We start from the raw sequence: 26,457 nt of genomic DNA on the forward strand, positions 1-26,457 counted from the left end.
AAGTGACTTGTGAGTGTAACAAGTATTCGTTTAAGGTTGTTCTTAATACGTAGAAAAGAACGTGAGGTCTTTTTAAGAACTTTGGATTTGTAACTTCTCAGCAAATTTCAGCCGCGTTAGAGAATTGGAAATGGGAATTGTTTGGAGGCAGGGATTTTTCAGAGAAGTTTCAAAATGTGCTTGGCTGGATGGCTAGGGCGCGTTGATGGGGGTTTAGGTGAAGTCTTTGTATTTTTTTAAGCAGCCTCTGCCCTTACGTCTCAGTTGGGCTTCTGTATGACTGTAGTGATACCTCTGTAAAAGCCGAGGAAATCAAGTCCGTGTGTTTTTTCGAACCATGGAAAGCAGAAAAACTTTTTTCTCTTTCTAAAACCCTCGTACCTTCTTCAGACCGCGCGTGTGCGTCTGCCTACGTCTGTGTGCGTCTGCATGCTTTTTTTGATGAAGAATTGCAAACTGCAGTGTACCTCAGCAACTCTTGGGCCTCGTGTGAGGCCTTCCAAATGATCGTATCTCTTAAATACCTCGTATGCTGCCTGAAGAGTTGCTGCAAATATTTGGAAGTCGTGGCTCACGCTCTTTTTGTTACCCTTGGTTTTTGGCATGGAAAACCACTTGTTCTTAAGCAGTCTTAGCTTATAATATTATCTTGCTGGTGCAGCTGAAGAGATACTGGCAAACAAGGTGGAAGAGTAATTTTCTGTTCCGTAAATGCATGGATTATCCCTTTGGGTGAGAGATCATCTGCTTTTTGTACTTCGCTCGGTTTTGTCTAGTTGATCCGGAGCGCCGTGCTTCCACAAACCGGGAATGCTCTCCTGGAGCTCTGAGCCAGCACTGGGTTTTCAAAGCTTTTGCAGAAGGTGCCGAACATTAAACCTGGTCTCTGTTTTCTAGTCACGCTAGTAAAATGATTGCTGTTTTGAGAGAGAGTGTAGCAGTTGACCTGAGAACAGCGGAATAGCTTGAGTCAGTACGGTGCTTGTTTTGCTTTCCTGCCCATAAGATAAATGTAAGTGCAGTGAGGGCACTGGTGTGAGAGCTCAGTAATGTTACTTCCACGTAGATAAGTCAATAATTTGATTTTTGTTACATGAGGTAGCATATTATTCTAGGTGCCTATGTTTTTAGAATCTATTTATATCGTTCAGGTAACCGTTTCTGGCAGAATTATCCACAGACATAAAAACGAGGCATGTGGCACCAGCGTTGCATTTTTAATTTTAGACAGCTGCTTCATGTTTTGAATTTCATCGCGCAGGCTAAAAAGATCCATCACCCTTCAGCCAGGCAGCCGCGGGGAAGTAGGATGTGCAGAAGAATGATGGTATTTGTTCAAGCCTGCATCAGTCTTGGAGGAAGAGTTTCAGTTAATGGTTACTTACCAGTTCTCTGAGATACCTGAGCTACAGGTATGCTACAGGTTTGCTACAGGTCATCAAGGGTGCTTTTAATTACCTGGCAATCTTCACTTCTTTTGTCTGTCAGATTTTCTCCTCTTCCGAGGATCTTATTCTTGTTACAATACTTAGACTATCGCAGAGCACTAGTGGTTCGCTTGTTTTATAACATCCCTGTTAATACTTAGCTGTTGAAAAAAACCACTTTCTATATCATGATGAGGTGCTTCTCTATAACTTTGTAACTTGTCAGCATTTACGTTAGCTTGTCCCGTTTTTTTTTTTCTTCTGTGTTCTGCTCACACGATAGCAAAAGGGAGAGAAATACCATGTAGTTCCTCGGTAGGCGAAGCCGAGAGCTTCAGTGCAAGTCTCCTGCTGCTGCTTTTCTCGTGTTCCCTCTCTCTCCTCTCTCCCCCTTTTCCCCCAAAGCGCTCTCTCTGTTGCCATGAAATTCCTGGCTAGAGGAAAGTAAGAAATGCTCAACACATTTGGCCCTACCTATTCCACCGTAAATCCAAGCTCGAGCTGTAGTGTGGGATCACCTCCTTGGGCTGGGGGCGTGCTAAGGAACGAATTTCAGGTTTCGTGCTCGCATCAAATAAACGTTAAATCACACAAGCGTGCTGTTGTTTTGCAGAACATCTCGCACTCCATGTCTGAGGGCATGCTGGAACCTTATCTTCAAAGGCTATCTTCTAAAACTATAATGCATTAAGATTGCATTTTGCTTTTATTTGCACACATGAAAGTAATATAGTAAGAAGGTGTTAAGGCACCTCTTGAATGTGTGACTCAAAGATAGGCTTGTAGAGCTATTTTGTGAGAAACTAAATTTGTGGAACGTAAAAACTTGGCTTGTCTGCAAAATATACTAACGCTTCTGGTGCTTCAGAAGAAGCGTGTCACGGCATTTCTCAATATGTGCCAGGTTGGTAGCCACTGACCTCACCCCCTTTTTCCGGGGATCGAAATTGCACGATTAAATACAGGATTTCTGCAGAGGGGACTTCTAAGGGAAGGCTTCTGAATTACCGTGCGATTACGCGCCAGCAGTGTGTAACAGTATTCAAAATCCTAAACAAGTGGCCCGGCTTTCAAAAGCGCTGAACAGTCAGAAGCTCCTATTGAGCGCAGTGGCAGCTGAGGGGTGACTCAACGTTTCTGAAGATCATTCCACTTAAATAAGGATTTATTTGCTCGATCCTAGTCTTTTGAAAGTCAGCAAGCAAAATTCTCATTCATAGTTTTAGGGGCGTAGAAGATAGAGCTGCCTGTCTAATTTTAAGCGTCTCTTTATTTAAAGCTCTTCTGGCTAATAGCTTTATCTAGTCACTTATTTATGATTACTTATGCATATCTATCTGGGATGCTGTTTTATATTTAAGGAAAATGATGTGCTATTCTGTTTTAGCTGGCAAGCTTTTATGGATTTATGCGAGTGCGGGTTGCCATGGAGAATGACTGGCAGGTTAAGCTTGACTTTTAAAAGAGGCTTATTGAGTTGAAGCGCAAAAACCCTAGCCTTGAAGGAGAAACTTTAATAGCTAGGTAAAATGATCTTACTCAAACTTCTAGGTAATTGTTTTCCTTTGGGAGAAATTAGGTCCAGAAGCATCCTTACAAAGGAAGAAAACTACTGAAAATGGAGGGGGCGGGGGGGGGGGGGAAGGATTTGTGATGTGTTTTTTTTCCAAGCATACCAAACCGTGCTGTATTCAAGTTGAAATTGGAGAAAATATTAAATAGGGAAGACCTTGTTTCCTTTTATAATTGTGCTGGATTTGTGTTACAATATTCCTTTTACAAGAAGGGAAGGCATGCATTCACACTGTAATTTGTGTGATGCGTTAACTTTCTAAATTAACGTCCCACTCTTATTTTTGTGCAACGCATTTGTTTCCAATAAGTAGCTGCTACTACCGTACCTCTAATAACCTGGAAAATTCCAGTGCAGTAACAGGTCTTTGACTCGTTCCTCAGATAACACGAACAAACTTTTTTTCCTTAACTATTGCAATCAAATAGCTTTTATTTACATTGCTGAGAACAACATGCTAGTTTCAGAAGGGCTTATATTTTAAGTTTACTCAGAACACGTAAATGTCGTCAAATCACTTAACGCATGTTTGCTGCTGGTGTCTGAAGAAAGTCGGACCACGTAGTTGGTAGAACGGTGTTAGTGGATGACTACCTGAAGTCAGAGGTGCTTGAAGAACCAGAGCAGCTTTTTGACCACATTAGACTCCTTTTCTGTAAGTGCACAAACCCTGCTGTCCAACGTTTCTGGATAAAGCAAGATAAAGCGCAGTAATTAGCTCATTCAGAATTGAGAAAATCAGGCCAGCTCTTCTGCTAATTTGGGAATTAAAGGAACCTTTGAAAAGATGAGGTCTGCGGGCTTAGAGAAGAATGACCTCATGACCAGAAACCACCGCAGGTTCTTAACAAAGAGAGTTTAAAGGCCGAATGTGTGAGGACGGACTTACTCCTTGTCTTACATTTAGTGTAATTAAGGCAGTTCTGCTTGAGACAATTTAGAAGTGCTTTTTTAGCGACTTCGGTTGATCTGTCTTGGTCCAGAAGAAGCTGGATCCAAACAAGTAAAGACAAATGTGCCAGTTGGGATTTTCTTATCTAAAGATACACACAATACTAATTTACATAAATGCATATTAAGCTAATGGCCAGATACAATTTTTGCCTTTGTGATCAGCAAAGAGAAATAAGAGTTAGTCTGAGGTCAGAACATAGCGGAACTATTTGAACAGGGTTATTAAATAAACATGACAGATGATTCTGGTGTGCATTCGTGCTTCTTCACTATTCAAATTTTGTTTCAGTCAATGCCCCTTGATTCCCAGTCAGTATTTTCACTTGGTTTCATCCTACCAGTATAAACCATAGGAAATCATTGTCACTGTTCTCCTTTTCCTGATTCAGAGCCTGTTCATCTAATAATCCCTGCCTTTCTATATGTACATACTATGTGTACATGTATATAAACTATAATCTTTATTTAAATATTGTTACTAGGGGGAAAAAAGAAATCTTATCTCTCAAACTGTGCAAGCAGTGTCTTAAGCATGTTTTAGCTATCATGGGACAAGCAATGCAGTTTTTTCATGTGCTTTTAATATCCTGCACTTAGCTTGAAAATAAAAGAAGCAAAAAGCCACAGACTTCCTTAGAAACATGATCTGCAATTTGTTAAAAACAATTCTAATGTAGATATTTTTTCCTCCTAGGTTTTACCAAGAGACAGTACATCTAACACTTAACTTGGATCATCTCTTGTTCATCAGCTTGAAAATCATAACAGCCCCCAAAACTGACATTTGATCTGAAAGAAAAAGCTGTGACAAATGGACAATATGTCTATTACTAACACGCCAACAAGTAATGATGCTTGTCTGAGCATTGTTCACAGCTTGATGTGCCATCGACAAGGTGGAGAGAGTGAAACTTTTGCAAAACGCGCAATTGAAAGTTTAGTTAAAAAGCTAAAGGAGAAAAAAGATGAATTGGATTCTTTGATTACAGCTATAACCACAAATGGAGCTCATCCTAGCAAGTGTGTTACAATACAGAGAACGCTGGATGGGAGGCTTCAGGTTAGTACAAGTGAAAAATCAGATGTTTTCCTCCTAGTGAAGCTGGAGCAAAAGTGAGTGACGCAGGATCCTAGAGTGTTGAGGAAGAGTAGCTCTTCTCTTGCGTCCCCCCCTCGCCCCCGTTTGTAGGCATGTTTTGTGGCTGGAGCTCTGGACTGCTGCAGTAGTTGATTTTTTTTCAAAAGGAGCAGAAGGCGTTGGATCAGCCGTTCTAAACGAGGGTGTGTGTGGCAGTAAAAAGCAGGGTCACGTAACAAAATCGGCTGTTTATCCTGGTATTTTCACTACAAGCTTCTGTTAGCTCTGTGTTGGTCAGCAGTGTGAAGAAAGACCTATGATCCCTTGCTAAGGTACTCCAAGGAGTCTGCACTGAGGATTTACGTTAGCCTTATATCGTCAGTACTCAGTACCTGTATAGCTTGGGTTGCGATTTCCTTGTTCCAGGACAGATGTCATGTTTGCTGGCTAGCTTTCTGTCTACCCTAGAAGCATTTTTTTTGTTTTTTGTTTTTTTTTCAGTATAATGGATTGGCATTCTTCTACTTGTAAATTCCTTACAGTGTAGCTTAGTGCCTCGTTCCTCTTCTTCTGGGGCAAAGCTCCTTCATCATCCATGGTGGGGAAGGTGACCATACATACTACATTAAGCACAAATTCTGCTTCTGCCATTTTGTATCCAGTATTTTTTCTTAAGAATCACAGTGTTGACTTAACCGTAGCAAAAACCCTAATAGAAATTTATTTCTGTTGAGTACAGAACTTGGGTAAACTGTACACCACCTTTTTTTTCATATTTTGATGATGGAGAGAGGTTGTCTTGTTGTTTGTCCTCTTCCAGCTTTGTTCCTCACTAAGTAAAGTGAAATGTCTTGCTACTTTCCCAATCAACTTTTGTGTCTAACTTTTTAGGTGGCTGGTCGCAAGGGATTCCCTCATGTGATTTACGCTCGTCTTTGGAGGTGGCCTGATCTTCATAAAAATGAACTCAAGCATGTTAAATATTGTCAGTATGCTTTTGACTTAAAATGTGACAGTGTCTGTGTAAATCCTTACCATTATGAGCGTGTAGTATCGCCTGGCATCGGTAAGTAGACTCTTGATTTAAAGTGGAACAGTGGGAATAAAATGTAAACTGTTTTCCTTTTGAGTGTAGAAAATACAGGCCTAAATTAGAAACATTAACTTTTAACAATCTAATTATAAATGACTCTCGTGTGCCTTTGTCCGTCTTCTTAACGGAATTATTCTTTTACCTTTATTCCAAACCTGAAAGAACAGTTTGTGGCTTTTGTTTAAGCCTTTCTGTTGGCTTTGCGCACGGTTCTTACCGTTAACGTCTATCCTAGGAATAACTTAGCGTTGAGGCTTGCGTTGTGATGGAGGGGGTGTAATACGTAGAGTCTGTAGTACTAACTTGTAAAGGCTTGTAAACTTAATGTTCAAACGCTGTCGAAGATCTCTGTGTATATAATCCTCCCCGCCCCCTTTTCTTTTTCTTCTTTTTAAAGATCTCTCAGGACTGACACTACAGAGTTCTGGTAAGTAGTTCCGTTTACTGTTGCATTTCTACGGGCACGAACTGTGTTAAACTCTTCAGCGTGTACACGGTTTTTTTCTGTGTATCTCCTTGGGAGGGAACGTAGAGAGCAGATGGGAAGGCATTTGTCTCTCTGGTTTTGGAAAACCAGCTAAGTAGCATATGAGAGGCAAGTATTGATAAATTCTTTAAATTGAGGCTTCAGCTCAGCTTGTAGGTATGTTCTGTTTTCATCGCCTGCAACTTATAAACCCCAACAGAAAAGAAAAACAAACACCTCACTGTTGAAGGCTGCTAATTAAAAAAACAAACCACCCAAAAACGTGTCCACCTGTATGATATACTAATTAATTGAACTGGGAATAATAGATGCTTACGATGAATACGTAGTTTAGCAAGAAAATAATAGAAATTCTGTAATTAATATGCAATTGAATGAAGCAATCTAATATTCTTGGTCTCCCTGAAACTTGAGAGAAATTGGACGTTAAATGTCCAATGGACATTACTCAGAAATCTGAGATCGTGCAGCTGGTAACTGCTTTATTTCAAAATGGATTTTTTTTTTTCTCCTTCCAGAAGAAATTCCTAGAGAAGGAAATTTGGGTAATCCAGTGTTTTTAGCACATTATTAGAAGTATTCAAGTAAAAAGGACTTAAAAAACCCCCAAGCAACCCGACAAACTGTTAACTTCACAAGCTTTAACTGGTGTGCTCATCTCTGCTAATTTGCGTTGTTACCCGTGTCGTCTGAAAAACGATCCTTTTGTACAGAATCAAAGCTTACTAGCCAGCAGTTAAAGACACAATAAGTGTTTCCTTGTCCCGCTACTGTTTTTGCAGCAGGAAACAGAAAATTTCTGTTAGATTTTAATATATTTCAGGCTGCTTTAAAAATGAGCATGGGAGCTAATGCAGCGTAAGAGTTTTACTTGAGCGTGCTCAGTGGGATATATAGAAATAAATTCTTGTAGAGGCGATGGTAGTAATTTCCTTACGCCGTGTGTGGAATATTCTGAATTAGGGACTACAGTGTTAAATACAGAGTAGCGTTATGTTGTCTTTGAATGCGAATTTCATGTTTCTAGTCAATTTGGATGGGAGTTGCTTAAAATTACTCGAGGGATGCGTGAAGTTTTTTATGTGCTGCGTTCGTGAATTACATTTTTCATAGGAGCTTTATGTATGCTTATATGCTAGGAATTGGTTTGTTAGCTACTGCATTAACATATATTTAGGTGCTTGACAAAAAGCATGTTTTTCCATTTTATTAACCATGTCCAATCACACGATGATGGACTAGAAAACAAAATGCTGCTGGAGTCCACTGCTGGGGGACCAAACTGCTTGTTTGATAGCAGTAAGCAAAATAAACAGTTTGCTTTTCCATCCAGTTACGCTTCAAAATTCCCTGCTGCTGACTTGAAGTGTTTATTTGTAATTGAGAGGAATGCTTTAGCGATGTTTATAGAGGTTAAATCCTCCCCCCAGTAGTTTTAATAGCACCCTTATTGGTTGAAAGTAGTAGTGCAACTTGTAGTTAAATCCTGAAAATGGAGTTGCTGTGCCTGTTTAACCGTTTGCTTCTTCGCAGCTCCATCAAGCATGTTGGTGAAAGACGAATACGTTCATGACTACGAGGGGCAGCCGTCATTGTCTTCTGCCGAAGGCCATTCAGTCCAAACCATCCAGCATCCACCAAGTAACAGGGCATCTACAGAGCCTTATAGCACCCCAGCCATGTTAGCTCCTACTGAGGCTAGCACTACCAGCACCACTAATTTTCCCAACATTCCTGTGGCTTCAACAAGTAAGATCATCGAGATTATATGAAATACTAAACTGTGAAAAAAGCACAAAGATAACCACTGATTTTTGCCAAAGCAGATCTTGCGTCAGAACTGTGCTGCTGCCACGCCACGCTGCTTAAGTGCGTGGCGATATGATCTAGGCAGTCTCCTAAGTGTTAACGTAAGGTTTTAACTCGGAGCATAATTTGAGTAACTTTTCCTGGTGACCCAGTCTTTTTTTCAGTGAGACTGACGCTACCTGAGCGTTACGAGACTGTTTTGGATATGCCAAAGGTTCAGCGATACAATGTTAAGACATTGACCACTGACACAACATTATGGCTGTTACTGGAATAATTGCCATAGGAATGGAATTCTTTTATTATTTTTATTAAAACAGCAAGTGGGACCACAGACGGATATACTGTAAGGTGGCAGTATCGAGAGGTTTTCAGACAATTCTGTAGTGTTCCACAGCTGACAAAAGGAGTCTTCCAGTTTTAACTTGATTATTTTTATAATGGCCCACTGTACTACCTAAGTGACAGCCCTAATTCATATTTTCACGAGTCCGTTGGAGTGCTGCGTTGAAGTTTTTTCTTACTTTTCTGTGTGTATTTGGTACAAGTGGAAGAGTCTGGTTTACCAACATCAAACCTCGCACTTCACTCCCGCGGGACGGTAAAGCAGTTAAGTACGCAGTGTCCTGCAGCCCTAATGTAGGGAAACCGTGAAGTTTGGAGGGGTTTCACGTGCTCTTCGTCACCTTAATATCAAAGATATGTGACTAGAATGGATTTCGTGTTATCCAATTTGAATTATGGTGGCACGGCGTTTTGATTATGTTCTTTAATTTTAGCTGACAACTTTTTTGCTAAAACTAACGATGGTTTTGCCAAGCTGGGATACGATGTCTGTATTTGTCTCCAGCAGAGAAAAAAGGATAGGCAGTTTAATTGTATCGCCTTTGCACAACCGTTTATAGTCAATAACTTTTTCTCATCAGTGCTATAATTGTTGGAGCCAAGCGGACAGGAAAAAAAAAAAGCTCGGTTTTAGGTTTTAGTTCAAGTTTTCGATGTGTTAAATTCTGCTAGCCACACCAGCTTGAGAGTGCAAGTGTACTTGTAAAACTGCTCATCAGTTTAGTGTTAATGGCTGAGCTGAAGCCTTTTAAAATCAAATTCTGTTAACCTGTTCTGAAATATCTGTACTTTTACTTTAAAGCTTAGACAATTCTTGAAATACTTACTTGGGAGGAAAAAAAAAAAAAAAAAACCAGCAGCTTTCTTAGGAAGGAGTCCAGTGATGTATGCAGCTCTATTCAAGCACTATTTTTAAAAGTAAAGTACTGTTCAGTCTGCTTTGGAGGAACATAAATGTAAGCAAACATCCTCCTTAGGAACAGTAGTTATAATATGCTGAAAATAAGCAACTTATTGGGCCTACCGTTGGCCTGTTTGGATTCACACCAAATCTCCTCATGTTGTTATTGAATAAAACCTGTGACATCTCTTCTTCTTTCCTTTCGAACTGAAAAACGAGATGTGAGCAAAACAAAGATGCGGTTGGTAAAGAGAGTTCTCTGCATACTTCTACTCCTAAAATATTAAGGGTGTCGGAGTCGATATTAGCTGATGCAGAGCATCTTGCTTCAAGTTTCCTAAGACACTCTGGTGGGTGGAAAAAAAGTACTGAAACCAAACTTGTAGGAACTGTGTATTGCAGTGCCCTTAGTTGGGTGTATTTTCCTACCCAGTAGTGCTGAGCTCTTCTTAATTCAAATTTTGGAACGTTCATGAATAGGTAGTGTGTTCTTTTACCAGGTCAACCTACCAGTATATTGACAGGTAGCCATAGTGATGGACTCTTACAGATTGCTTCAGGGCCTCAGCCAGGAACTCAGCAGAATGGGTTTACAGCTCAGCCAGCTACTTACCATCACAGTGAGTATATACATATGTGCACTCTTCTTAGTTTTCTAAAACCAGTTTCCAAATGTTCAGGAGAAATAGAGGATTAGAAGTGAGATGCGGAAAAACTCCCTTAAAAACCAACCACTCCTTTTTTTTTTTTTTTTTTTTTTTTTTTTTTTCTTCTAGATAGTACTACAACTTGGACTGGAAGTCGGACGGCAGCCTACACACCCACCATACCTCACCACCAGAATGGCCATCTTCAGCATCATCCACCTATGCATCCTGGACATTACTGTAAGTAGTGCAGATTTTCAAATCACTTTGTTTTCAGTTTTCTTGAATGGTGAGGGCTCGTTTGTGATTATTCTTTACCCTCAAATCCTTTTTTTTTTTCCATTATAGCACTACCATTGCTATATTTAGTATATTCTGACAGTTAAATATAAGAGCTTGATGGACTTTCCTCTGTTAAAACAGCAGAGATTAGAAATTCAGATAGCTATAGCAATACCATCTATATTATAGGTGTCTTACTGTACCTAACAAAACTAGCATTTCCTTTCTAAACTTCTGTTTTTGAAGCTTTGCAATCTTGTAGTAAATATTTCCTTTGCGGAAAAGGAAGTTGATTCAGAATGTGGTGTTTGGATATTTTTCTTTCAAAACTTGGAAGTTCCGGGCAGGTTTTATTTTCTAGAAATTTTGAAGTCGTGTCTTAATGATGTAACAATCAACATTAAGCTTTAGAAGATGTATGTCCGTGTACACTAGCCTAAAAGAACCTCGTGAAAGCTCGTGCAGGAAAGCACTTATCAATAAAGTGGTCTTGCCACCACCTGATTCGTGAGTACGTTTGGCATGCACACTTGAAAATCTTTTTCATCTACGAAATAGGACCACAACCTCTTGTTTTAAGGTACAGGAGATGGGAAAGAGAAAAAAAAAAAAAGCGATAAAACTTCTAGTGTAAGTGTCTAGCGCAGTAGATGAATACAATAAATTAGATACATTATAAGAGTATAGTGCAAAAAAAACCCACCCAAATTGAAGTTTTTCTAAATGTTGTGGCAAAAAGCTGGAATGGTTCTTTTTTTCCTAAGATAGTACTTAACCAGATCACTTGTTTGCAGCAGTCGTTGTTAGTGGAGGGGAGAATATACTGTGAGTTAATGTTAAAATGACTTTTCAGCTTGTCTCTATCAAGAAAACTGTGGTTTAGGTACAGTTATTAAGTTCCGTTATTTTGCTCTGTTAGGATCCCACTTCATTTATCATCTTATTTGTCAGTGAAAACTTTAGTGGTGCTGTAGATACTCTATAAACGTTTCTCAGTGCACGTATCTTTCCATAATTAATATTTGTAACTGGCTGGTGATACCACATAGAGCTTTTCTTGGCTGCTGCCATTTCTCACTTCAGAAAGTTGCATGTTTTGACACCTACCAACGTCGTGCCTGTTTTGACATCTTGTTGCGAAAGCTGCTGTTACTTATAATACTATGTTTAAGTCTTTCCTTCTTGTTCGCTTCTGCCTGTAAGGGACCTAGTGAGTTTATAGAAGCGGAGAGAATGAACTGACCAATACCAAGACCATATTCAGTATTTTTTTCTTTAGAAAACGAGTTCTCTAGGGCTTTTTTCCATCTTCAGGGAGTGTTTCTTACGAACAAGTCCACAGTATGCTGGGCAACTTGTTCTGCGATTGATGAACTAATGAAGTGTGGTTTCTGACAGATTTATATCACGTGCCTCTATGTAATGATTCTCTCCTTGCCCAACTTGGGGGCAGATGTGAAGCCGAAGTCCTAATTCTGTTACATCTCCATGCTACATGTGGTTTCTGCTCTCTCCCGGGGCTTGAGCAGCATGCAGCCTTTCCTCCTGGGATACTAACAGAGCTCTTTGCTCTACTCAACTTCTGATTTTTTTTAGGAAACCTCTAAGAGCATAATTCTTCTGTGGGCATTTTTCTCCCATGTCAGATTTGGCCAGTTGATTCAGAAATTACTGGGATTTATAACATCTGGCATCCTCGCAAGTCTTTTTTTTTCATAGGAAAACAAGTTAAGAAAGAAAACCTTATTTTTCCTTGTGTAAAACAAATTGCATGTTTTCTTTTAAAGGGCCAGTTCACAATGAACTCGCATTCCAGCCTCCTATATCAAATCATCCTGGTGAGTAAAATCTAACGTGTAATGCTAAGTATTGTGGAAGCTGATAACTTCCTGCTTTGAGTCTGGTTGTGGATTTTTTTTTTTTTTATATTGTATCAAGTACTCTGAAATTTGTGAGAGAGAGAGATTCAAAGGCAGAGGAGAGGAGAGGAACCATTTTGTGATAAGTCGTCTTTTGAATTCGCGCCTCTGTTTTGAAATAGTGACGTACTCTGTGAACTGAATTCAGTTTAGATGCCCAAGTCAAAAATTGCAGTCCTCAAACCCACACTGAGCTGGAGGTGTCTGAACTCGGAATGTCCTTGATCCTAAACTTTGCAGGGTGCCTGAAGTTGTACTTTTTGCCTGCTTAGAAACATCATGGAATTTAGGTCATGCCAAAGCCCTCTTGGACCCACGATCTAGAAGTCCAGCATCACAGCCAGATACCCTGAAAGACAGATACCGCCCTTCTTAGCATTTTGGTGCTGTTTGCATACAAGCTGGCTCTTTGCAAGAGTCTTCATTAACGGTAGCAGTTCATGGAACCAAAGAGGCCTTGTCCTGCGGTACAAGCTAGCTCCGTTGCAGGTGCAAGGTGGTATTCTGTTTTTAACAACAGCAAAGCTGTTGCCTGCACAGGGAGAGCTGCATAGTTGAAAAGCCTAAAAGTTTAACTCATTTATTCATCGGCCAGTGACTACATCAGTACCAGAAATAAAACTCTTGATAATTGCTGGCTGAACTTAACTGTAAGCTAAATGGTATTTCATATTATTTAGTATGTCTTCTTCACCGTATTGATTCGCCTATTGATTTTACCCTCTTCAGTCCTGAGAGACATGAGTATTTATTTGAAGATTAAAAAACCTAAAGGAATTCAGGCACCTTGGTTTATTCTTTTCTAATAAAAACAGTTTCTTAAGATAAGTAGGTGTGCTTTTGGGTGCCGCGCTTTGTAACGAACGAGTACCACCTCTGACACCGGGAGAGCTCTCTTTCCCGTTGGCTTATCAGGCTGCTGTGTTTAGGTCCTACCGTGTTAGCTCTTCTGCTTCCCGTTTTGAGTACACTGCAGCGCTGATTTTCTTTGCCCTGCCCAACAAGCTGCTTAAGTGCCAGCTGTGTTGCCCTTTTGTGGAAATGGGCCCTTATAGTCAGCAAAGGTGCTGAGTCATAGAATGACAGAATCGTTTAGGTTGGAAAAGACCCTTAAGATCATTGAGTCCAACCCTTAACCCAGCACTGCCAAGCCCACCACTAAACCATGTCCCTAAGCACCACGTCTGCCCGGCTTTTAAATACATCCAGGGATGGGGACTCAACCCCTGCCCTGGGCAGCCTGTGCCAGGGCCTGACAGCCCTTGGCGTGAAGAATTTTTTCCTAATACCCAACCTAACCCTGCCCTGGCGCAGCTTGAGGCCGTTCCCTCTCGTCCCATTGTTTGTTCCTTGGGAGAAGAGACCGACCCCCCCCAGCTCCAGCCTCCTTTCAGGCAGTTGCAGAGAGCGATGAGGGCTCCCCTCAGCCTCCTCTTCTCCAGGCTGAGCACCCCCAGCTCCCCCAGCCGCTCCTCCCCAGCCTTGTGCTCCAGCCCCTGCCCCAGCCTCGCTGCCCTGCTCTGGCCACGCTCCAGCCCCTCCATGGCCTTCTTGGGGTGAGGGGCCCAGCGCTGAGCACAGCATTCGAGGGGCGGCCTCACCAGTGCCCAGTACAGGGGCACTATCACGTCCCCGAAATTCCCAGTGACTTAAGCTTATGGCAAATTTAGGATTTAATGTGTCTGCAGAGAGAAACTCTAACACTGAAAGCACGCACGATGAACTGCACGGAAGGCTTGACAAGCCAGTTGCTCCCAGGTAGCACGCAAGCGGCAGATACACGTATACAAAATCCCTTTGCTTTGTCAGGTTTCCTCGCTTACTTGAGTGTTTGGGCTTCAGTAGCATCCTCTAGGGAGTCAGGGTTTCCTTTCCTCACATGGTAGCTTCTTCCAAGTATCATCTTTGTAGCCAGTTTTTCTTTTTAAAATAGGATGAGTTAAAAGGCACCTCTTTGCTATTAAAACATGCCGTTTTGTTCTGTTCTCTTGCTTAATGCTTCCTTGTTTTATCCCAAACCTGACTTTCTTGTGTGCAGACAAGATCAGGAGGTGATCTTTGATGTTTTTCCCCCCTTGCACTGCTTGCCAAATTTGGTTTGCTTTGCAGGGAGGATAGAGAAAACTGACTTCACCTGGGAGGTGTATATATATATAAATTAAGCCAGATCTGTTTGAGAGTTCGTTTCTATCAGCCTCGCCATGAATAGGCATATACGTATTACTTTCTTTATGCTAAAGGAGGACAAAATCAAGCTGCAGTCATAAGGTGCAGGAACGCAGATGGTTTACAAAATCTAACTGGAACGATAAACCGTACAAAGACTTGTAAGATCTTAACTCCAAAAAACCCTAGCATTGATGTGTGCTCCAATAAAAACGACAAGCCCACATTCGTTGTAGTAGGTAGTATTTTTCTGTGCTAGCAGACCTGTCTTTGTCTATCTGAACTTGCTTATGTGAATGTGCACTCTTACTCTGAACGACAAATGCGGTTGCAGAAGGCTTAATTGATTGGAATGGGTTTATAGGTTTTTCTTACGCCTTTCCGTCAGTTAATTGCGTATATTTTTTAGCTCCAGAATATTGGTGTTCGATCGCGTATTTTGAAATGGACGTGCAAGTTGGGGAAACGTTTAAGGTCCCTTCGAGCTGTCCAATTGTTACTGTTGATGGATACGTGGATCCTTCTGGAGGAGACCGTTTTTGCCTGGGCCAGCTTTCCAACGTGCATAGAACAGAAGCCATCGAGAGAGCAAGGTATTCTGCAGATCCCAAAAGCTCCAACAGTCCGTGGTATTTGCTAATATTTTGTTTTGCCCTCAGTCTGTGCCTCCCATTTGAAACGACAAGTGTGGCACGTTTCTTTTAACTGAATTAACTCTAGGAGAGTATATCTTTCTAGGCCGCTACTGTAATACATTCAAAATGTGAACCAGGTGACAAAGACCTTCAGCGCTTTGCAATAGCGCGTTGCTTTTCATTGCTTTCAAAGGCTGTGCCTTCAAGGATAAAATTAGCAACTCGTGCCATTATGTACGCAAGCTGAATATTAGCTCTCCACACCACAGAGTGATGTGAGAATAACTGCAATAGATAGATTTGTCAAAGGAGCAAAGGAAGGTTGATAGAGAGCTAGTTGGATTTTCGATCGTTCTCGCCATGCACGTGCTAGGCTTTGATGTGGAAGCACAGAGAACCGAAGCAATCTTGTAATTTTTTTTTTTTTTTCCTTCTTTGAAACGAAAAGGAATAAAACGATTCCGCGTCTTCAGAAACGTTGCATTATGACAGTCAAAACGCTAGATTGCTGTAACGTGATCCAAATGAGCATACAGTTCTGCATTCAAATGTGGCTTTGTGTATATACTCGAGTGACTTTCTATACTGGAATACACGTGGGATTTTACACTTTGGAACAGAACTGAATGCGTTTGGTATCCCAGCTCTGTATTGTCAGTGAGTGCGGTAGTTGCTACTCAGATATCATTGCTTCTACGTTCTGTGTTTCCCATAGATCTTTACGTGGTATTACAAACCGTTTTTTACTTTACAGATTTTGTATAACTATATACTAACTTAGATACAAGATAATAACTACAATTTCAAGTCCTTCTATGAATGGAGTGTAAATGAAGGTATCACAAACGGCTGAGAGCTGGAGAATCGTTTATGGTTTATTTAGTAAAGGTCTGATTTATAGTATGTATACACAGGCGCATTGGAACGGTGTTTCTTTTTAAGGTTGCACATAGGGAAAGGGGTGCAGCTGGAGTGCAAAGGAGAAGGCGACGTGTGGGTGAGATGCCTCAGCGACCACGCGGTCTTCGTTCAGAGTTACTACCTGGACAGAGAAGCAGGGCGTGCGCCGGGGGATGCTGTTCACAAGATTTACCCAAGTGCATATATAAAGGTCGGTTGACTCTTCCTAGATGAAAATTGTGGGGGAAATAGCATACATTTGGTTCTTGTAAATGGTAGGGAAGCTATGCGACGCTGAAATAAAGGTAACTGCTTTTGATTATCCTTTAAAAAAACCTGAAAACTTTCCCTTTGACAAGTCACTTAAGATGACTTTCTTAAATGACTCTAAACTGAAAGTATCATCTAGATACTACTAGTAACTAATATATAAACGATACTAAAGTAACTAATTTTGTATTTTGTCACAACCTTGATAGCAGTTTTTTGTATTTTTAGCCCTACAGTTTTAAATTAACTGCTACTAAAACTTTTAGCATAGGTTATCTGTTTCTTTACTCTTTCTCCAAAACAAGAAAAGTTGGGTAAGTATATATAGATGCAGTAGAAGCGTAAAGTGCGTGTTAAAGTGTTACGAACGTGAAGTGATCCAGAGGTCACAGAAAGTTGCATAGAAACAAATTATTTTCAGGAGATTCTTACTTGGACATGCCTGTGCCAGGCTTGAAACTTTACTTAGGACAAGTCACGCTTGTAAAAAATCATTCTTGAATTGGAGATAAACTGCTTGAAGTTTGCAGTGATTTTTTTTTTTCTTTTAATCCTCAGTTTTGGAGGCAGGTTGTGTAATGAAGGTGAACGAAACCCCGCTGGCCTCTGTGTACGGGTTTTCTAGTACGAGAACAGAGTTCCTGTCTATATTAGTGCCAAGCCTGATCACAAAGATATAAAATGCCACCAACGTGAAACCTAGCTGCTGAAACTTCAGGCCTATCAATTATTGGTATTTCTTTTAAATAGACTAACACATTTCAGTAAAGTGGCGAAGAAGAATAAAGTCTGACAAAGTTAAGCAGGACTTGTTGTTTTCCATTTTTATTTACATGCCTATTTGCTGGAAATCCTGCGATTTAACTAAAAAAGTCGGGGTTTTATCAGCCTGTAGCATCCTTCAGACTTTGATCCTGCGGTCAGTTCCGCACAGGGTGCTGCTTTGCCCTGCTCAGCTCAGCCAGGTTCTGGTATTGCCGGTGGTGGTAACGTCATATAAGAAGAGTCTCTAAGAATCAGCTTTGATGGATCATTTCTGTTGGAAATTAAACTAGTTGGGGAGGGTTTGCTTTGACCCAAGCGTATGGTGAGACCGTAGAAGTTGCTTTGGGAGAGCAGAGAGGTCTGGATTATTGGGGATGGGTGCTGAGGAATTCTTTCCTTCATCGATTTTGTAAGTCTATATAGTTTGATTTTTTTTTTCTTTTTTTTTTAAAGGTGTTTGATTTACGCCAGTGTCATCGTCAGATGCAACAGCAGGCTGCCACTGCCCAAGCTGCTGCCGCTGCTCAAGCTGCAGCAGTAGCCGGAAACATCCCTGGACCAGGATCAGTAGGTGGAATAGCCCCAGCCATTAGTAAGTACATTAACTGCTCGATCTCCTTTTTTCCTCACCTGAAAAGAAATAACACAGCTCTTCCTCGTAACAGCACCCATCCACCCACTGCCCCTGCAGCAGTGGAATGAGGTAGCAGGATTGGGGCGAGGTGGGGCTGGGGTGGCATCGCGGTAAGTCTGGATTCATTCACTTCGTACCTGCTCCGCACACCAGTTTTCACTCTCTGGTCTTCGGGGGATGTTGGATATGCAGTACGACAGAAACATTTATAAACAAGGTCATGTAGCATAACCCTGTTACTTCAGAGATACTTTTGGCTGCTTAGACCCAAGCTTGAAAAATAGTCTTTGAGATCTAAGCCCATAAAAGCATTACTCAAAACAATGGGGATTCCTGAGTGACAAAGGCCTTGACTAGGTTTAGGGAAACTTAATATTAAGATTCTTGAGAAGAGGAAGAAGAGAGTGTGAGGGTGTTTTTCTTTCTTTGTCTTTTTTTTTAAAGTTATTCTGGGCTAGAGTTTTTTCTTAGTTGCTAAATTCTAGATCCTTGAAATCATACCCAAGTACTCTTCAAAGTGTAAGTACTTACTTGTCTCAGACTACTTGACGTGCCACAGTGTTTTCTGGATTCCTTGTATTGTCAAATGGCTCTTGCCAGCTATCCTGTAAATTGCTGAAGGCATTTTGGGGAATGTATTTAACTTCTGTCGTAGCCATACTTGTGATTTGAAGTTTGGCAGCTGTATTCATCTTTTTATTTTATTAGATGTAAGTAGTGTAATTTGTTAACCCAGCTTCCTGCAGGCGACCAGTGTTGAGTTCTTATGCTGCAAATGCAGCGTTTGGCAAACCTCAAGAATAAGTAGGTTTTTTTACTGTATTTCCTAAATAAGGTTTACATGCGTTGTATCACATAAGGCGTTATGTTTCATCATGTCTGCTTTATCATAAGGAGTTTTATATTTCAACACCCTTTCAAGATTGCAGAATGATGAAAAAAAAAATGTAATTGGAAGAAATGCAAAATAATTGCTGCGTTCATTATGGCAGAGATCTAGAAATACGGATTGTGGTGAGAGGGCATTGCACCCGAAGAAAGAGCCAAGCAAACAGGAATGGCTAAACGAACATGATAAAAGAGCATGTCTGTGAACACTTACGTGAAACCTCTCCTGTTTAGGTTTGTCAGCCGCTGCTGGAATTGGTGTAGATGACCTTCGCCGCTTATGCATACTCAGGATGAGTTTTGTAAAAGGTTGGGGACCTGATTACCCAAGACAGAGCATCAAAGAGACACCGTGCTGGATTGAAATTCACTTACACCGTGCCCTCCAGCTTCTAGATGAAGTACTTCATACCATGCCTATTGCAGACCCACAACCTTTAGACTGAGATCCCTCTGCTGCACTGCTGTGGGCCATTATATTGTGAGGATGGTGGATTGTAAAATACAATTCTGTTTATAACCTGAAGATATATTTTACTTTTGTTCTGCTTAATCTTCTAAAACCAGGTTTTAAAAATGTGTTTGCCGCCTTGCTCTTAGCAGAAAGAAACTGAACATGCAGAATTTGGATTTGAGTTATTTTCAGAACTTAATTGTCATAATACATGGCTCAGGGCTTAAAGTGAAAGGTAAACGCCTTATAGAGACTTTACAGTATTGGGTTTGTTCCCCTTGAAACTTTCCTTCTCTAATATGGCATCTTGGTGATAAGCCTCACAGGAGCCTTTTGTATGCAGAATATATATTATATATATATTTATATCTGAAAATTCCTTCTAATAGTTATAAACATTTACCTTAGAGCAACTTTAAAATTCCAGCTGATTTGTGATGTTCTTTTTAGGGAACAATAGTTAACAGAAGACTTCTTTATTTTGTTGACGATCTTGTTATGATTTTTCCAGATTAAAACGTAGAAGCTGCCAAAAAGTGAGGGATGAGGCATACGTTGTTGGCATTGATTAAAAATAGCGAGGAAAAGAAATGTGGCTTTTCCTTCACTAGTTTTTAAAAAAGATATCTTAGATTTTTATTTATATAGGCACATGAGTTTTAAAACACTAAAGGAAACGGATACTTTCAGTGCTGGCACTCAATTTAAATATAACATGAAGTTCCCAGTCTGCAAAGTTGCCACTGAAATTGCGTGATGAGTACCTAATGGCAGGAACATATTTTCATAACTACTACTGACTTCTATGATTTTACTCAAGTAAAACTTGGCAGGTATTTTAAGAAGTTGCATGACTCTTTTTACTTGCATATACCATTGAATCATGTATAATATTACATCGATATTTAGGATCCAGTTTTTGTATCTGTTCACCATTTCCACTCAGGGCAAGATGGCAAACTTGTTTTTATACCTCTCGGTTATTTTAAGCCCTATGCCATCAATGACCGTATCAATTGGCAATGACTTTGTATAGAGAATTTATAGTAGAAAAAAATGCAAATGTATTGACTGTATGACAGATACAATATGTATGCTTTCTCTCTAGTTAATAGTATAAATAAAATTATGAAAACCCTGATTTTTTTTTTTTTTTATAAATTTAGTTTGCTTCTATTATGTAATTCTGCACCTTGAAACCGTTGATCTTGCGTGATGGATTACTTCCCTTTGCAAGACCAGCAGCAGCAGCAGCCAGGAGTGGTAGGAATTTTTGTTGGTTTCAACTCGCCGGGAAGCAAGGCCAATTTTTCTTACCTTCACCGCTTCTCACTCAAAGCATGTCCTGAGGATATCTCTTGGCTATTTGATGGGGTATGAAGAGGGAGCAGGAATTCCTTATTTTGAAGCATACGTGTAGGGAGTTGGAGCTTAGTTAAGCAGGCTTAGAAGTACGTAGACTCCGACTTAAGTCCTCCAAGCGCTGCCGGTTCGATCTGCCTGCCGTGCTGTACTGAGCCGACCTGGCAGCACAGTTGTAGTGGTTAACATAAGTAGAAGTCTTGGAAGAGATTCTTCAGAAGCTTTTTGCCAAGTTTCTTGCATAGTTTCAGGAATCTGGAGAAGGCGATGACACACAACGTTTAGGTATTGCTTCCCCCGTACGCTGAAATTCTTACGAAAGAAGTCAGCAGTCATTGTTTCTGTCTTAGGCATGGAAGCGCAGAAGACGGATGACTTTGGAGCGATGGCCAGAAATGGAAGAGTTTTCTCCATATTTTCATTAACAGCCTTGCCTTCTTCAGACTAACTCCTAATGAGATCACTTTTTTTTCCTCTCATGCGGCAATTTCTTGACGTTTGGAAAAATAGCGTTTGCTTTTCTCAAGGGCTTTAGTTGAAAACCTTTTTCATTTTCCTTTCTCTCCTCATGATCTCGTTTGTTCGAAAATCAAGCTGCTGCAGATTCTTGAGGAACACTTCCAGTAGAGGATTCTGACTACCTCCATCCTCAGACAAGCTCATTAACCAGCAGCTCTGTTACGCTTCAGCCACAGCAGAAAACTTGATTTTGGGGGAAGAAATGAAAAGCCTGACTATGCGTTCTTCTTGCCGACCTCCCTTTCGAATCATCTGCCCTGCTCTTACTGCTGGGTTCGAGGTGCCTTGCCTTTCGGGAAGCGTCTAGCCTTCTGAGCGATGCATTGCTCATAACAGACTGCCCCTTGGATTAGGAGTCCGTGAGCTTACTCCCTATTGACCTTTGCGGTTCTGCAAGGTGCTGATCTTGGAGGATGGCTGATCTGTATATGGCTACTTCACAGAAAACCCTCTGTACCAGTTGCTTGCGTTTTGATTGTGCCAAACTTTGGTAAAATAGTGAAAGATTGTTTCCACCTGTTGGTGTTTTACCTATATTACAGTCCGAAAGAATTCAGCTGCTAAGACCAGGGTTTTTTGCAGGTGTTTTGCAAGTCTCCTTAAGTCTCTACCTACAGTGAATGGTACCTACAGCGTAGTATTTAGATGGCCGAAAGCGTTCGGAATAGAACAACAAAATAACGTCAGATGAGTTTATCAGAACCAAGAAATCATCAGGAGAAAGCTGAACATCGTGTGAGGCCGTAAAAATACTGAAATGGCATTCATCTTATCCACCCCGCAGTTACCGATAAGATGCAGTCGTAACTGGTAAAGGGCAAAATGAATCTCATTTGTGGTTTTTAATATGCCTTTAGCTTAATTTTTGTACTTTTATTTCTTATGACAAGGCATAAAAGGCAGCGCATAATGGATTGGAAACCCTTCAGCAGCAGCGCATTGAATCTTTGACAGTCTTGCATTTATGTCTTTTTCTGAGATTCAAAAAAAGAGCTACAGCTACTTGACAGCCGTGACGATCCCCATACGCGCTGTAGGCAGGGATGTCAAGAATGCCAGAATCGCGGCTCCTCTTCAGCTCCAAACGTCTCAAATTCAGTGAATTTAACAAGTATTTTTTCAGCTAGCAATCTCGTGCCTTGCGATCCTGTTCCTATGTCTGCTCTGCTTAGTTCTTTCGATGAAGTAATCACCCCTGTGTTTCTCACCCGCAATTGTGCGCTCCTCAAAAAAAGCGTTGTGCTGGACTACTTCAGGATTTCACTTCATGTACTGGAGAGCTGGGATTAGCACCAGAAGGTTTGGATGGCTTTAGCCGTGGCGGTGGTAGTTTTGAAAGCGAGGGCATTTAAAGTTAACATGGTAGAGATGTAGGAGAGGAAACCTTTTTGCTGCAATGGTTGAAAAATACTTAATTCTAACGGGAATCTCTCGGAAGGAGCCGTAACCGCTAAGCGGTGCTGGTTAGAAATGGTTGTTCCTTACATCGCTTTTCTGGGCTTGATAAGAACGATGTGCAGAGGGGCCTGGACCCCCTGGCTGCGATATAAATCACTTCATTACCAGCTCCAGCGTACCGAACCGCTGGGAACCCAACGCTGGTCCCTCCCTAGAGAGGGACCTAAAGTACGAAGGAGACAAGGGTCTCCCCCGGTCACGAAACAGGTCTGTAGCAGCAGTAGTCATTGAACCCGTGTCCAACTCCTGTGCCTTACCTTTGAGACCATCTTACTTCTTGCGACACTTGTAAAGACGACAGCGTCCTCTCTGCGTAGCTCAGGAACGACTGCCTCAATTCTTTTACGAGGAACCATGAAAAAATTCCGATGCCAGTGTATATAGGGTGGGCTTCTGCCTCTGAACCCTTCAAATGTTGTTTACGTCTTGATGGTGGTCTTTATTGAGACATCTTTAATCTCTTCTTCGAAGAGTAAGCGCTTTAGAAAGGACTGTCTCCTTGGTTTGCATTTTTACTCTGCTACGCAGCGTGACTGGGATCGCTGGTCACTTCTTTAACGCAACCGGTTAAAGACAGCCAGATGGGTCTTCCTCTAAGTGGGATTCAGACTTAAGAAATCCTCTTTCCTCCCCTCCTTCTCCTGTCATGCTACTTAACATCTGCTCTATAAAATTACAAGATGCTTAGTTGTCAGGTATTGTTCAGGACACAATTTTTGAGAGGTTACTTGGTTTTTTAAAGTAAGACTTAAAAGCGATGGTCTTGCCTGGTCCTGCCGATAAGAGGAGCGCTTCCATGACTGTAACAGGTTTTTGAGGACCACAGTGCTGTTCTTGGGCCTGAGATTTGCAAGTTGCCCGTTGTAGGCATTTGTGTTATTCATGAGCACTAAACTGGTTGCTTCTGCCCCTGATCGGGGTAGAATTTGGTCCTGGACAGGGACACGAAACCAACGGAAAGCACTTCTCCAGCGGTCCTGTAGGAGCTGGATGCTGAACCGTCGCGTCGTCCTCCTCCAAAACGCAATTCTTGATGGCGTGTTTCTGAAAGTGATCTGGGAGGCGCGACCAGGCCGAGTCCCAGCTGCCGCGTACGACGCTGCTGAGGTCCCCGAGAGCTGACTTGGCTTTTCAGCGCCGTCAAAGTTTCACTTGGCGAGACCTGATGGAAAGCAGAACTACTCCCGGCAAAACCTCCAGAGGTTTTGGCACTGCTGGCTGCTGTTGGGCCTTGCAAGTGATGCATCGCTCCTAAATTTACAGGACTTGATTCTTTCGAGCTCACCAAAATCACCTAGCGCTTTCTTGCTCCAGTACCTTTTTCTGTGTCTTTTTGGTGAAGTTTGGTAGCGCTACTAAGTTGTGATTCAGCTGGATTGAGAGCTGTGAAGTACCCATAACCCAAAACTCACCGTGAGAGGGTTTTTTGAGCATGAAAGCCTAGTTAAGCATTTCTTCTTTTAGCCATTGCCTTTTGATAAGCGGTCAACAGAATTCCCAGTAGTTCCTTTGTAGCTTACTGTATGTTTTTCATTAGACCTAGTTTGTGGATAATATACTGTAGTTAACTTTCCTGAAATTCTGTAACAGAGTATGTTTTTGATTAAAAAAGGTAAAGATTCAAGTCTTCGGCTTCTTTATTTCATGCAGGGGAAAGCTTTCTACCCTGTTTCTGGCCGGCCGTCAGAACTGCTAGCCGCAGTCTCGAACTGCGTCGTGGCGAGGAGAGCTCTCCGGGGCAGGACTGCAATTTCAGAGGTCCTCTCCTCGCAGTCTCACGCGTCAGATATTTCGGTGCAACCAGCATCGAACCCAAATCCGTGTGCAGTGTCCAGCGTGGCAGGCTCCTGTGCACCTGAAGGCGCGCAGGCACCGGTCTGTCTTCAGCTGGAGTGGCACAACAGTTTTGTGGGTGGTCGTGTTAATAGAAATTATTTCTTTAAAACTTCCAGCCAAGCCTTGCGCGTGCGTTGCGTGTTGCAAGAGAGAATTAACGTGGTTTCAGAGCAAGACCGGAGCAAGTACCGGGTCTCTGCAGCCGTACACGCGGGTGAATGATTGCCATCCTGCGTTAAAAGGTGCACGGGAGCTCTGCTCCGTCCGCTCCTGCCCTTGCCAGGCTGCAAAACCCTTCCCAGTAAGTGAATAAAATATCAACAAGTCATGAGATCTAGGAAAAAAGCAAGAGAGAGGCGATGCTTTTGTAATGCTCTGGGCCTCTGCTGATCTCAGAGACATCCCATGGTTAGAGAAAGGGGAGAAAAAAGCAAAACAACCCTCTGAACCCCAATGATTTGAGTGTGAGGCAAGGAGAAAATTCCTTTTTATCCGCAGATCTGGCGGCCTGTTTGGGCAGGAACGGGTACGTACGTGCACACCCGCTCCGTCTGCAGCGGGGGCTCCCCCAGTAGCTGCGGAGGGATGGAGGGCACCGACGCGCAGGCCATCGCGCCTCCTGAGGTGCCAGGCCCATAACCGTAATGCACACAGTGATACTTGCCCCAAAAACATCTTCCTGGGCATACGGAAACATCAAATACTCAAGTTCTCCCCACAGATTTAATTTCTTATTGCCAAGGCTCTCCTCTTATTTGCACGGTCCCTCCGTAAGCTCATCGATCGCCACCTAAAACCAGTTTTAGCTCCTTGCCTCTCCAGCAAGCTTTCCAGACTCTCCCTCCCGGCGCTGTTACAACCCTCTTAGACCCGCCGGCTGGTCGTGGCCAACGTAAAACCATTGGATCTCACACCGGTGTTCTCTATAACACCAAGCAACTCCGTGCCGGCACGCGATGCCGCACATTTAACTCCCCTGACTCCACCACGCGGCTACGGGCTCAGCCTAAATCCATGGCACGAAGCTAAAGCAGGACCAAGAAGCCTTCGTCAGAGCACTGCCTCCTCCTGCCCCGTCATCCTGCGGCTGAAGCGTGGGCTTCCCATTCCTGGCAAAAAGATCATGAGGCTGGATTGTGTTTTTTCACCTTTCCTTGGTCTGCACGTACAAATATTGTAGAAACACGTATTTTTTTTCCCCTGTACAGTGTAGGGGAGAATGCAACACTGGGGATAAACTGCCTGGTTTTCCTAGCCCCAGTGCCGTTGCCAGCGGCTAGTACTGCCTGTGCCCACAGCAAAATCCGTCAGCCACGGCCGAAGCCTTGCTGCCGGCCGATGCGGTTCCCAGGCCCCGCTGATGCCGTGCCGGTCCCGCTCCCCAGCTGCAGCCCGGAGCCGTGCAAAGCTTGGGGGGGTTGTACAGTCCGACGTCACCAGTGCTTGAACTAATTCCTAAATGAGCTCATATGCTAACGACATTCGTGCTCGGCCATGGGAGGGAGCAGGTGGCCGGGGTGGCTGCGAGGCCCCTGTGCCGTCCCGGGGTGTTCAACAGCTTTTGGGCGGCAGCTTGGGCCCATGAGCGCGCCCGGCTTCGTGCTTACCCGGCTGCTGGAGGTGGGAACCCCGGGTTTGAGCAGGATGGCGCCAGCCTGGCACGGCGAGCTGCGGCGATTTGAAATCCTGCAAAAAACGGGGGTTTGGTTTTGGTGGTTTTGTTTTTTTTGTGTTTTTTTTTTTTCTACCTGCAGCTGCACCACGGCAGAACCGGAGCTGTGGGCGTGCTGCTCCATCGCTGCTCCTGCAGAAGGGTGCGCGGCGATGGTGTCACGCGTGTGTGCCCTCTGAAGCCTTTAAGGGCCATGAGGGTGGTGGGTCCCGTGGCTGCTGGGGCTTCCCTGGCATGGATGAGCTGGGGACAGGCGTCACCGAAGCCATCCTGAGCTCCGCAGTGATGTCCCGGTGGCCATGGCACCGTCCCACCTCACATTTGTGCCTCGTGTCTGGGGCAAGAGGGCCTCCGCGCTGCCCGCAGGACTGGGGACATCCCCG

At 42.6% G+C, this 26,457-nt stretch overlaps 1 protein-coding gene across 3 annotated transcripts in view; it reads left to right on the top strand.

Moving 5' to 3' along the window:
• Positions 1-24,190, top strand: part of SMAD4 (SMAD family member 4) — a 29,545-nt gene extending 5,355 nt beyond the window's left edge. Inside the window, exons 2-13 of one of the 3 annotated variants that reach the window (XM_087772721.1) lie at positions 1,262-1,412; positions 4,649-5,014; positions 5,924-6,098; positions 6,523-6,552; positions 8,146-8,361; positions 10,168-10,287; positions 10,444-10,554; positions 12,384-12,434; positions 15,091-15,274; positions 16,259-16,427; positions 17,705-17,843; positions 19,008-24,190. In XM_087772721.1, the coding sequence (XP_087628847.1) occupies positions 4,766-5,014; positions 5,924-6,098; positions 6,523-6,552; positions 8,146-8,361; positions 10,168-10,287; positions 10,444-10,554; positions 12,384-12,434; positions 15,091-15,274; positions 16,259-16,427; positions 17,705-17,843; positions 19,008-19,219 (1,656 nt within the window). In that variant the 5' untranslated portion in view covers positions 1,262-1,412; positions 4,649-4,765 and the 3' untranslated portion in view covers positions 19,220-24,190. The remainder of the gene's footprint in view (positions 1-1,261; positions 1,413-4,648; positions 5,015-5,923; positions 6,099-6,522; positions 6,553-8,145; positions 8,362-10,167; positions 10,288-10,443; positions 10,555-12,383; positions 12,435-15,090; positions 15,275-16,258; positions 16,428-17,704; positions 17,844-19,007) is intronic. The other 2 variants (XM_087772720.1, XM_087772722.1) reach the window with 2 other exon arrangements.
• Positions 24,191-26,457: the final 2,267 nt, after the last annotated feature.

The sequence above is a fragment of the Nipponia nippon genome, unplaced genomic scaffold (assembly GCF_047370975.1).
Source record: "Nipponia nippon isolate SJK-2023a ecotype South Korea unplaced genomic scaffold, ASM4737097v1 scaffold_37, whole genome shotgun sequence".
In the NCBI taxonomy this organism is placed as follows: Eukaryota; Metazoa; Chordata; class Aves; order Pelecaniformes; family Threskiornithidae; genus Nipponia; species Nipponia nippon.